The sequence below is a fragment of the Equus quagga genome, chromosome 16, assembly GCF_021613505.1.
Source record: "Equus quagga isolate Etosha38 chromosome 16, UCLA_HA_Equagga_1.0, whole genome shotgun sequence".
In the NCBI taxonomy this organism is placed as follows: Eukaryota; Metazoa; Chordata; class Mammalia; order Perissodactyla; family Equidae; genus Equus; species Equus quagga.
The window spans coordinates 1136558-1148568 of NC_060282.1; the positions used below are offsets into that span (position 1 = coordinate 1136558).

The 12011-nt window shown below is 57.3% G+C and overlaps 2 protein-coding genes across 3 annotated transcripts in view; both read left to right on the forward strand.

Annotated features, from left to right (window-relative positions):
* LOC124228151 (epiplakin-like) overlaps positions 1-1548 on the forward strand; it is a 12325-nt gene extending 10777 nt beyond the window's left edge. Inside the window, exon 3 of the mRNA XM_046642488.1 lies at positions 1498-1548. Coding sequence (XP_046498444.1) covers positions 1498-1548 — 51 coding nt within the window. The remainder of the gene's footprint in view (positions 1-1497) is intronic.
* Positions 1549-2707: 1159 nt separating this feature from the next.
* Positions 2708-11038, forward strand: NRBP2 (nuclear receptor binding protein 2). 2 transcript variants are annotated; one of them, XM_046641869.1, is made up of 19 exons: positions 2708-3711; positions 3832-3895; positions 4213-4335; positions 4408-4509; positions 4614-4703; positions 4895-4935; positions 5039-5133; positions 5255-5278; positions 5351-5434; positions 5520-5575; positions 5674-5769; positions 6861-6993; positions 7108-7210; positions 7325-7375; positions 7451-7586; positions 8626-8679; positions 8793-8856; positions 8933-8988; positions 9076-11038. In XM_046641869.1, exons 3-19 carry the CDS (start codon positions 4228-4230, stop codon positions 9142-9144), a joined length of 1362 nt encoding a protein of 453 aa, XP_046497825.1. In that variant the 5' UTR covers positions 2708-3711; positions 3832-3895; positions 4213-4227; the 3' UTR covers positions 9145-11038. The 2 variants fall into 2 exon arrangements, with proteins under 2 accessions (XP_046497825.1, XP_046497824.1); XM_046641868.1 differs by lacking the exon at positions 3832-3895 and having other exon boundaries at positions 2710-3711.
* Positions 11039-12011: the final 973 nt, after the last annotated feature.

Sequence of the window (12011 nt, forward strand, 5' to 3'; positions counted from 1 at the left end):
TTCTTCGACCCCAACACGCACGAGAACCTCACCTACATGCAGCTGCTCGAGAGGGCCACTGTTGACCCTGACACTGGCCTCTTATTTCTTTCTCTCTCTTGAGATGAATGAAGCCTGTGTTACTTTGTCCTCTCTTTGTGTATAATATAGATATAGAATATAGATACAGATGTAGATTATATGTAGTCTATATATAGATGCAAAATATGTTACTGTATATTTCAACATTTTCTTATTTCCACCTTTTTTTGCCTTGTGTCCAACTAACTTCTTTCATACATCTGCTGCCATTCTCCTTTTTCCATATTACTTTTTTCCCATGTTTACTCATTTCCACTCAAAGAAGCGCATGCTCTTTTCTCATCTTCATCATGATAACTCCTGGTTTTCTAACTTGTGAATCTTCCATCTATTTTTTTTTTCATGAAATTTGACCCTGAGCATCCCTGATAAACTCTGCTACACTTTGTGAACGTTAATAATGGGAACCTCAAGTAAAATTAATGTTGGGATTCTCACAATATGTACCACTCACTGTTGATTACCCCAAAGAGGAAGGGACTGAATCTTGTATCCCCATCAGGATGTTTCCTACTACTTTACTCTAGGAAGAGGAAGGAAGATTTTCTTCTTGCCCAGCAACAAGCTAAGGCAAGGTAAAATGCCACGGCTCAGCCAATGAGAAGCCATTGCCGCCCTGAACTGTTACTTTCTCCCAGTGGACTTTCCTTCAGAACAACTCGTCCCCATTCTCCCTTTTTCTCTATAAAAACAAGCTCCCCTGTTTTGTTCTGTGGATTTGCCTGTGGTTCACCAATGTTTGCATGTCCTGAATTGTAATTCTTTTGCTATTTTCAAATAAAGTCATTTTGCTAGTATAATAACTGGGTATTTTATTTTAAAGTTGACAATTTAGAATGAAGAACTCTCTTGGTCCTCGGAATATCTTCCTTAAGTGTATACATCAATATGTTGCATTCATATTTTTATTAAATGCATTCCTTTCAATTACAGAGTAATTCTCCTGTTTGTAGACTAACTCATTTCCCCTCAATTCGTATCTATAGTTCACTGGCTTATGGCTCTCAATTTGGGGTCCACTTGGGTGGCTGTGCATCCCACTGCTGTGCTCACCGAAGGCACAGGCTGATTCTGTCTCTTTGGTGCAGATCTTCCCGTTTTTGGAGCTATGGCTTTTATAATTTACAAAGAAATGTTTATGTAGAAACAAAGCTCTCTTGTCTGATTTCAGATTTTTGATGGTTCATCGACAAAACTGTATATCCTCATCATAGGTACAGGTGATTAAACAAGAAAAATAGGTATTGAAAATCCGCGGTGACGTAGAGCCGTATCTTGGAATAGTCTGCATGTGCTGCAGTTAAATCATGCTCAAAGGCTCCTGGAAGAGCCTAGAACTTCAGTCATTAAATGAAGAGTCTAGTCAGGGCAGGTGACAGAGGGCCAGGCCTCACTGGTCCCCCGTTTATTACACAGAGTTCTGAGCAGGTGAGTGACACTTTCACAGGATCGCCTAGTGCTGGGTAGCAGCTCCGAGCGTGGGGAGCAGGCTGCTGCACTGGTTCCCATGAGCAATGCTGGCTGTAAAATGACGGCAGCAGTGGAGATGGTGAAAGGGGTCAGATGCAGCTATGCCAAAGGCTGGGAAAAATAGAGGTGTCCTGAGCTACTCTGAGAAAGCAGTGGGGCTGAAGGCCTCTGGACGGAGATGGAGAAGTGGGAGTTCAGGGTTGGAGGTGTCAACCTTAAAAATAAAATAGCCAGTTGTTTTACCCGCAAAATGGGTTTATTCGGAAATAACAAAGAATTGCAGTTCAGGACAGGCAGTCTTTGGTAAAATCATGGGCCAGTCTGGCAAACACAGGAGAGGACCATTGCTTTATCAAGAAAAAGGAGGGAGCTGGAAGGTGCTGGTGAGCAAAAGTCCACTGGAGGAGGGCAGCAGTCTGGGGTTGTGATGGCTCCTGGCTGGCTGCGCTGTGGCGTTTTCCATTGGCTGGGCTGTTGCTGGGCAAGGAGAAAGTCTCCCTGCCACTGGGGTAGTAACGTAGGCTTCTTCCTGTTGGAAAAAGCAGGGTACACTCCTTCCTGCTGGGGTCTGCCATTGAGGGGTGGGAGGGGTGAGAGGGGTGAGAGCTCCCCCTCGTGGCCTCCCACTTCCATTTTAAATAAGGCTTCCTTTATTCAGTTTCACAGGGTTTAAGTTGGGGAGGAGGCAGGCGCGTGTGTCCACTGCTGCTTTTCTCTCTAGAGAAAGTAAAGCAGGGGTGAGAGATCAGCAGATGTGAGGGGGAGGAGACCCCGGGCAGGTGGTGGGGGTTGGGGGGTAGAGGAGGACTTTAGACAAGAATTCTAGAGCATGTCTTGCTGATGTGGCTGGAGGGTGTGGTGAGGGGGGCCTCCCGGAGGCATAGGGGGCTGCGTGTGAGTGGGGGTGTGGCTCCCTCCCGATGGCTCCACTTTCCAGGGGGGGCTATCAGCAGAAAGAGGAGAAAAGAAATCGCCATCCCGGGTGAGCATGTGGACGTGAAAGGGAACAGAACTGTGCGCCCTTGGGAGGTTTGTGGTCATGAATTCAAGGCAACCAGTCAGCCTGCTTGTGTATTTTTCTGTCACCTTCAGTGAACCTCCCACGTGTTCCTTTGGGGGAGGGGGGACACGCCAGGAGAGCTGACCTCGCAGGTGCCCGTCCCAGGCCTTCCCTCAGGCCCTCGGGAGCACCCCTGGGCGAAGCGCGCTGCCCCAGGCCCCACTCCACGCTGGGATCACCGTAGGGCGGAAGCCCGGAGACGGAACCGCGGTCCGGGGCCAGGTTTGGGGATGTGTGTGTCGCAGGAGCATGGTGGGGAAGCGGTGCGGGAAGAACGCGGGGCTCCAAGAGTCGGGCAGGGGCGGTTCCCCGAGTCCCACGGCCGGGTCAGCACAGGCCGCCGCGCGCCCAGAGAGGCCCCGACGGACCCGGCGCCAGGCCGGCGCCAAAACGCTTGGGGCCAGGTCCCTCGGCTCAGGCTGGTCCCTGGACCTCCTCTCCCCGCTGCCCAGAGCGACCGCTGCCGGGGGAAGCTTGGGCCCGGGACCAGGCGGGGCCTTAGATGGGCATGTGCGGGGCATCGGGTGGCGCGGGGCCTTAGACGGGGATGTGGGGGCCTCGGGTGGGGCGGGGCCTTAGACGGGGGTGGGGGCCTCGGGTGGGGCGGGGCCTTGATGGGGATGGGCGGGGCCTCGCGTGAGGCGGGGCTCTTCGGGGCGGGGCCTTAGTCGGGGAAAAGCAGGGCTTCGGACGGGGCGTGGCTCCGCCGGGCGGGGGCTCCATGGGGCTAGGGCTCGGCCTCCGCCCGGTAGCTCCCTTCAAACTCCAGCCGAAGAAGGCGGCTACGGAGGGCCGGGCGGGCTCCACCCCTGGGCCGTCCGCGCGCCCGCGCCTCCCAATTCCCGGAGCGGGGCTGGGGATCCAGGCGGCGGCTGCCGCTCCCAGCTTGGCATCTGGGCGCCGGGCCAGGGCGGACGGGGAGCGGCGGCGCGGGGCGGCGGATCGCGCGGAGGGCGGCGGCCTGGGCCCGCCGAGCCATGGCGGCCCCGGAGCCGGCGCCGAGGCGGGGCCGGGAGCGGGAGCGGGAGGACGAGAGCGAGGACGAGAGCGACATCCTGGAGGAGAGCCCGTGCGGCCGTTGGCAGAAGCGGCGGGAGCAGGTGGGCACGGCGGGGCGGGGTGGGGGGGGGGTCGCGCCCACCTCGGGCGGAGAGGCCACAGTGGCCACGCGGGACCGTGGGTGTGCTGGAGAAGCCAGGAGGCCCGAAACCTCTCCCCAGCCTCGCGCAGGTGGATCCCTTCTTGGCCGGCTCTTGGACCCTTTTGGCCTGGGGCCCCGTCAGGGTGAGGAACCCCCGATTCCTTAAGGGCCAGTATCCTCCCAGGACCACCTCCCTATGCCTCTGGGACCAGCCGCTAGCCCCTTGGGGACCATCTTCAACCCCCTGAAACTGCTCCAAATCCCCTCAGCCCAGCCCCTGGATACCACTCCTTGGCTCCTGGGGGCCAGCCCTTCTCCAGGACCCCTCAGCTTTCCCCAAGAGTGAGCCAGGGCCTGCATCGGACGCTTGGGGCGCGGGAAGGGTATGGGCAGAGACCAAGCCCCCACTCTCTCCCTTGACACATACCAGAACGCTCATAGCCCCCTCCCCCACCACCAGGTGAACCAGGGGAACATGCCAGGGGTCCAGAGCACCTTCCTGGCCATGGACACGGAGGAGGGGGTGGAGGTGGTGTGGAATGAGTTGCACTTCGCCGACAGGAAGGCCTTTGCGGCCCACGAGGTGAGCTTCACTGCCCACCCCCCTTGCCCCGCCCCGTGACCACCCGTGACAGCCCCCCCCACCCCTTTCCAGGAGAAGATCCAGACCATGTTTGAGCAGCTGGCCCTGGTGGATCACCCTAACATTGTCAAGCTGCATAAGTACTGGCTGGATGCCTCCGAGGCCCGTGCACGGGTGAGCCACCGGCAAACCGGGGGCGGGGTGAGGCCACCAGCGGGTGGGGCAGCCGTGGAAACCCACCCGCCGTTGGCGGAGCCGCGAGCCCTCCCACCCTGCAGGTCATCTTCATCACAGAGTACGTGTCGTCGGGCAGCCTCAAGCAGTTCCTCAAAAAGACCAAGAAGAACCACAAAGCCATGAACGCCCGGGTATGGGGAGTGGGCTGGGGCGGCGTAGGGGACAGGAAGAGGTCAGGGGTCATCAGGGATAGCCATGGTGAGGGGGCGCCGGCTGGCTTCGGGAACAGGAACAGGGTTGGGCCGGGGCGGGGGTGCGGGGTGGGCACCGCAGGCCCAGCCGGCTCTCCCGCGCCGGTCCGACGGAGTCCGTCCGCCGCCAGGCCTGGAAGCGCTGGTGCACGCAGATCCTGTCCGCGCTCAGGTGAGGGCCTGGGCCTGCCCGCGCGCCGCCCTGCCGCGCCCCCACCTCCCAGGCGCCCCTTGACCTGGCTCCGCCTGCTCTCCCCCCACCCCCACGCCCGCAGCTTTCTGCACGCCTGCAGCCCCCCCATCATCCACGGGAACCTGACCAGTGACACCATCTTCATACAGCACAACGGCCTCATCAAGATCGGCTCTGGTGCTGGCGGGGCGGGGCAGGGGGGCGGGGCTGGGGGGACCTGCTGGGAACCGAGGACCGAGGGCCCCCAACGCCCCATCGCGTTGACGCCCGCTCTTTCTTCCCGCGGTGGCCGGCGCAGTGTGGCACCGCATCTTCTCCAATGGTGCGTGGGGCCCCTGGGGGGGTGGAGGGCCGTGGGGAGGTCCAGTCCACTCATCGCTGACGCTTTCCATAGCGCTTCCGGACGACCTCCGAAGCCCCATCCGCGCCGAGCGGGACGAACTGCGCAACCTGCACTTCTTCCCGCCAGAGTACGGCGGTGAGTCGGGAAGGGATCCTCAGTGCCCCGCGCTGGGGATCTGCCCTACCTGCTCTGACTTTCTCACTTTCTCTCCCTCTTTCAGAGGTTGCCGATGGCACTGCTGTGGACATCTTTTCCTTTGGGATGTGTGCACTGGAGGTACTAGCCCTGTGGCCACCTGGGTCACCTCCGAGCTAGCTCCCCTCCATCTCACCTGTGCTGTCCCTTCCCTTGCGTGACCTGGCCCTGCCCGCCAGATGGCTGTGCTGGAGATCCAGGCCAACGGGGACACCCGGGTCACAGAGGAGGCCATTGCTCGGGCCAGGCACTCACTGAGTGACCCCAACATGCGGGTAAGCAGCTTGCGCTGCCCCTCCTGGCTGGCTCTCAGTGCTCCATGCAGGGCTGAGGAGGTGCTCTGGGCAGGTCTGCAGGTGCAGTGGGTCAGTGCCGCTGAGGGGTGTGCCAGCCCCACTGCACAAGGGACCACCTGCAAGGAGGGCCTTACCCAGAGCACAAGTTGAATTCGAGGCCTGAAGGCTCTCAGGGCATGTTCTAAGGACAAGGATACTCCCTGTGTGGGCACTGTTGTTATAGCCATTTTATAGATAAAGAAACTGAGGTTGGGGAAGGCTAAGTACTTCATTCAAGGCTTGAGTAAGTAGTGGAGCCAGTGTTTGCACCTGGGTCTGACTGGCTGCACATCCTGGCCTTTAAGCCTCCAGGAGACAGGCTAGAGATGTGGCCCCAGCTTGTGGGGGGGGGGGGGGGGCCCGGGAGGGGGGGGGAAGCCAAGGGAGGATGGGATGGAGGCTGCATCTACAACCTCTCTGGCTGGAGTCTGGTGACTACCTGGCTTAACCACATGGCCCCTGGGGCACGAGGGAGGGAAGTGATGGGGCCTGGATGGGGCTGGTGGGGAGGTGGAGCCAGGATAGACATGAGGGGCAGTGGAGGGCATGGATGTGGGGTAGGGCAGGGACCCATCATGGTCATCTCTGGAGCTGGGCCTGAGCTGAGGCAACCAGAAGAGGGTCAGGCTGTGGGGAGGTGGGTTCAGACTGGGCTGCACTGACCTCCAGGGGCCTGGGCTGATCTGTGGGGACTCTGCCGGCCCCGGGGCTTCAGGACAGGGGCTGGTGTCCTCTGTCGGCAGTGCAGACTTCATCTGTGAATTGGGGGTGCCAGTGCCTACTCCCCATGATTTTTGTGATGGTTGTGGAAGTAGAGCATGGGAAATCCTGGGCCCAGGGCCTGACTGTCCTGTTTGTAGGATCAGGGCTTGGCCTGGCTGCTAATGGGATGCGTCTCCTTATGTGCATTCCTGCATGAAGACTCCCAAGGGGATTGGACACCTGGGGACTGGGGACTTCCGGGGCCTCCTCTCCTCACACTGTGGGGCCAGAGCAGACTCCACTGCGGCTTCTCCTCTGTACTCCCCCAGGAGTTCATCCTCTCCTGCCTGGCCCGGGACCCCGCCCGCCGGCCCTCTGCCCACAACCTTCTGTTCCACCGTGTGCTCTTCGAGGTGCACTCGCTGAAACTCCTGGCAGCTCACTGCTTCATCCAGCACCAGTGTGAGGGGCAGGCCGGCCCTGGGGGGCTGAGGGCCTGGGGTTGGGATGTGGAAGGGGGCCCTCCAGAACCTATGGCTCAGGGTCCACCACCCTAAGTGCTCCTGCGGCCTGCAGACCTCATGCCTGAGAATGTGGTGGAGGAAAAGACCAAGGCGATGGACTTGCAGGCGGTCCTGGCAGAGATCCCCCGGCACCCCTGGCCCCCGCTGCAGTGGCGGTGAGCCGCTACCCAGAGCCCTCCCTTCTCCACCTGGCCAGCCCCACCCGGTCCTGCCCCACCGGCAGGGCAGGCTGGCCCACTATCTCTCATGTGCTTCTCACACCGTGCCAGGTACTCGGAGATCTCCTGCTTGGAGCTGGACAAATTCCTGGAGGATGTCAGGTGAGAGCTGGTGTGAGGTTGGGGAATGGGCAGCTGCCAGGCCTGAGCCCCCAGCCACCCCTGCTGTGTCCCCAGGAATGGGATCTACCCACTGATGAACTTTGCTGCTGCTCGGCCCCTGGGGCTGCCCCGTGTGCTGGCCCCACCCCCTGAGGAGGCCCAGAAGGCTAAGACCCCAACGCCAGAACCCTTTGACTCAGAGACCAGAAAGGTGAGCCCCTACTCCTACTGCACTGAGTGAGATCTCAGGCCTGTCCACTGCCTAGAGGGGTGCCTTTCTCAGGGGCTTCGAGTCCCCCCAGCCCAGCTTTCCTCCAGGCTGCCAGAGACCAGGTCCTGGCTGACCCCTTTCTGAGAGTTGGGAGGTGGTAGGACAACCTGGGATACCCCAGTTTCCCAGAGGCCCCTGCCCCCTGCAGACCCTTCCCCCATCCCTTGCTGCTTGCCCCCATACACGCTGGCCCTCTGATCCCACCATGCTCCAGGCAGCCTTCATCTGGGACTCTCACCTACCCCTAGCCCTCTCTGATCCCACCCGCTAGGCTTGCTGATTCCCTGACATTTGTGTCCTGCTGTCTCCTCCAAGGCTCCCAGGCACTATGTTTCCCCCAACCTCTTCTCCTGCAAGGCTCCTTCCTGGCCAGGGGCCTCCCCTGGTCAGCCTCCGCCCCTTTCTCTCCCTTTCCACGTCCACACCTACTGGGTTCCAGAGACTCTGGCTTCGGCCTTGGGTGTTTCTCCACGATCACCCCCAGATCTGGGCCACCTCTGTTCCCCACCTGGATGCTGCACTTGCCCCTAGCCTCGCCTCCTTCCTCCTGGCTCCCCTCCACAGTGCGGCAGAATTCATGTCCTAACAGCCACAACTGCCCATAGAGACAGTGGGGTCCCCAGCCTGACCAGGTGCCCTAACCTTGTCCTGCTGGCATCCCGTGCTTCTGCTCTGCATGTCTCCCCTGCTTTCCACTGCCCTCTCTTTGTTCAGGTGTTCTCTCGACCTGGGAAAACTCCTATTTATCCTTCAGTGCCCAGCCTCCATGTCTACCCTTCTGGAAGTTTTGCTTAGCTCTCTAGGCGGATAGCAGTGAGATGTGCTTTCTAGCCTCTCCTTAGAGACTTTTTCCCATTTCCAATCCTTGTGGTCCCTCTGGGCCCCTTTGAGGTGGCATCTGCTCTTGCTGCTGAGTTCCTGAGTTGCTGAGTTACATCGAACCTTTGTGATGACCTGCCTCCCCATCCCCTAATCTCAGGTGATCCAGATGCAGTGTAACCTGGAGAGAAGCGAGGACAAGGCGCGCTGGCATGTGAGCAGGGACAGGGGCTGGGGTCACAGAGGCACAGGGTAGGGCAGGGGTGGGAGAGGTAATGGGGGTGAGATGGACTCCAGGAGCCTAACTGTGACCTCCCGCCTCCCCAGCTCACTCTGCTTCTGGTGCTGGAGGACCGGCTACACCGACAGCTCACTTATGACCTGCTCCCAAGTAGGCTGGATGGGGAACTTGGGCAGGGTGGGTGCAGGCACGGGCGGTGGCCTCATGCCTTGTCCCCATGTCACAGCCGACAGCGCCCAGGACCTGGCCGCCGAGCTCGTGCACTACGGCTTTGTCCACGAGGTGTGCAGGCTGGGTGTGCCGAGCCGGGAAGGTACACAAGGTGGGCCGCGCCCCTCCATCCCCCAACGCCTCCCTCCTGCCCTGCAGGACGACCGGACGAAGCTGGCCACCTTCCTGGAGAGCACCTTCCTCAAGTACCGTGGAGCTCAGCTCTGACCACATCCCAGCCCCCGGGACCAGCCTGCCGGCCCATGGAGGGAAGCTCAGCATTGGCCAGGGGTGGGGGGGACCAGGGGCTGCTTTCTGCCTGCATGCCTGGGGGCTGATGACCCACCACCTGCTAGTGAGGAACCTCTGCCTCCCACAGCTCTGGAGGAGCCCTGGGGTGGGGGTAGGGGGAGTGGTTATGCCCCACATGTCCTTAGGATCTGAATTCCCCCACTCAGCCTGCTTCCACAACTCAGCATCCCTTTCCATATCCTCCATTTCCTGGGCAAGAATGCCCCCTCCCTACCCATCAAGCTGTCTGGTCAGTGACTGAGCCCTTGCTATGCGGGAGGCTGCCCTGCAGGGAGCCACCGTGCTGGGCACGGCGGTCAGTCCAGGACAGACATCTGCCTGGGGAAATGCTCCATTCCCGGTTGGTACCACAGACCCACACAAGAACCCCCACCTCATGCCAGTGGTGAGGCATCTGCAGGTGTCAGGCACGGCACTGGGCACTGGGCAGGCCCCTGACCTGGCGGAAGCAGCAGGCGGCAGAGACACACCAAGAAGCTCAAGATCCCAACTCCATGTGGCTCTTGCACCCCACCCTCCATCCAGCGCAGACCCTCCCTGGAGCCCCTCTCTGCTTCTCCAAGACTGGGACCTGCTGTCCCCTCTGCACACATCCTTCTGGCCCCCACCGCCCCCTCCAAAGAGCTGCGTTCTCTCCTGCATTCCCCGGGCTGGAGAGGTCGGGTCAGGTGTCCACCCTGCTCCTCACTGTGCCTCCTCTCAGACTCACCCCCTCCTGTGTGTCCCCCTCCCGCCCTTGTCACCTCCCCCTATGGCAGCCACCTCCCGGGGTCCTGAGGATCTCAGCTCCCATCACCCCACCCCGTCCTCAATTCTCTTGGATCACCTCCCCTCCATTTTCAAATTTAAACACCCTTGAACACTTTAAATTGCATGTATAAATTTAGTGCCTTCAGGTTTCTTTTTAAGCATTTCAAATGTCAAACCAGGAAAGCTCACCACTGTGTTAGTTCTCTGTTGCTGCTATAAGAATTTACCACAAACTTAGCGGCCTAAAGCAACACAAACTTCGTATAGTTCTGTAGGTCAGAAGTCTGGTACAGGTCGTACCAGGATCAAATCAAGGTGTCAGCAGGGCTGCATTCCTTTCTGGAGGTTTTAGGGGAGAGCCCGTGGCCTGCTCCTTCAGGTTGTTGGCCGGCAGGTGTGAGGCAGGGTGCTGGGTGCTGGGCAGGACGTCGTTTCCTTGCAGTGGTAGGGCTGAGGTCCCCACTTTCTCTCCTGCTGTAAACTGAAGGCCGTTCTCAACTTCTAGAGGCTGCTGCACCCTTGGCTCATGGCCCCATCGTCCATCTTCAAAGCCAGCAACATTGGGTTGAGTCTTTCTCATGAACCACCTGTCTGGCTTTCTGCAGCCAGGAAAGCTTCATGTGATTAGGTTGGGGCCACCAGGATAATCTCCCCATCTCAAGGTCCTTAATCATATCTGCAGAATACCTTTTGCCACATAGAGTAACATTCACAGGATCCAGGGGTTAGGGCATGGACATCTTTGCGGGGAGAGGGGGGTCATAATTCCACCTACCACATCACTCTAACCAAAAACGAAAACAAAACAAACTTACCAACACATATCTAATAAATTAAATGTACAAATATAGTGAATCTCCAGTTATCTTAAACATTCCAATACTCTTTACAAAAGTATTCAAATTCCTACACGTTCCAACTTAAAATTACAAATCTAAAATAACTCACACGTCTAGTTGGAAATCGTGATGCTAAGATGTCTTATTCTGCACCGTCCTAAACAGTTTGAGTGTCAAATGCATAACAGATTGTACCAATGATTAAACTGAACTCAAAATTATGCATACTACCATTGCTTCATTTAATTATGCCTACATTGAGGTTTTCACTTTAACTTATGTTTTCAAAAGTGTATACATATATATATTATTTTAAAAGTGGAATGAACTTTTTTAGGCCAATAATAAATAATAAATGCAGCCTCCAACCCTGATCCTTTCCAAACTGAACTCTCTTTGCTCTTTCTTCAGCTTTTAAAATTCATGTTTCATAAAACAACAACCCTGCTTTTACTGCTTTTTACTGGTTTTCTACATTAGGTGTCCCCTGCTGGCATCCTCTGGGAGAAGGGGAGTCACTGGTCTCAGTCCCATGACCCAGCATCATCCCAGTGTGATGGGTATTATTACAGCTTCATTACCACAGGTTCCAGCAGAGAACAAGGTGTCCTAGGATTATATTTGCTTTGTTGCACAACTTTTTGTTTTCCCTGGAGTTAATAATTGCTTTTCTTTTATTTGCTTAGTTTTCTATTCATTTCTCATTAATTCATCCTTAGATTCTCTTGCAGGAGTGTGAACTTCCTCTCAATACTTGAGACTTGTTGTACAATTGACTGCTCAATCTTTTCCTGGAGCCCCCACCATGCCAGCCGTCTGCCCCAGGCTGTTCTTGGGCCTGTGGCCCAGCTGTTAGTGTGAATTACTCCTTCAGCGGCATCCTGGAGCACCTCCTTTCTCTTGTCTCTGGACCCCACACTTTCCTCTTCCTCATTCGCCCTCTATTCAAGGAGGAGCAACCTCCAAGTTTCCTGAGAGAGGGTGCATGGGGAGTTATGCAGTCTTTGCCTGTTTGTTCTTACTCTACTCTCAGGTCTGTTTGTTAGCATAACTAGGTACAAAAGTTTTCTTAGGTTGGAAATTATTTCTTCCCAGGATTTTGAGGGTATCATGTCACCTTCTAGTCACAAGAACTCCCATGCCTTTCTAAATTCTGACCGTTTGTCTGTGATTTCTCTCTCTCTCTCTGCATCT

Bases quoted from the DNA above. Each gene is read 5' to 3' on its own strand.
- NRBP2 (XM_046641868.1), top strand. From the start codon at position 3,589: ATGGCGGCCCCGGAGCCGGCGCCGAGGCGGGGCCGGGAGCGGGAGCGG. The intron at 7,587-8,625 runs GTGAGCCCCTAC...CCCTAATCTCAG, and splicing joins TTGACTCAGAGACCAGAAAG to GTGATCCAGATGCAGTGTAA. The intron at 8,989-9,075 runs GTGTGCAGGCTG...CCTGCCCTGCAG, and splicing joins ACTACGGCTTTGTCCACGAG to GACGACCGGACGAAGCTGGC.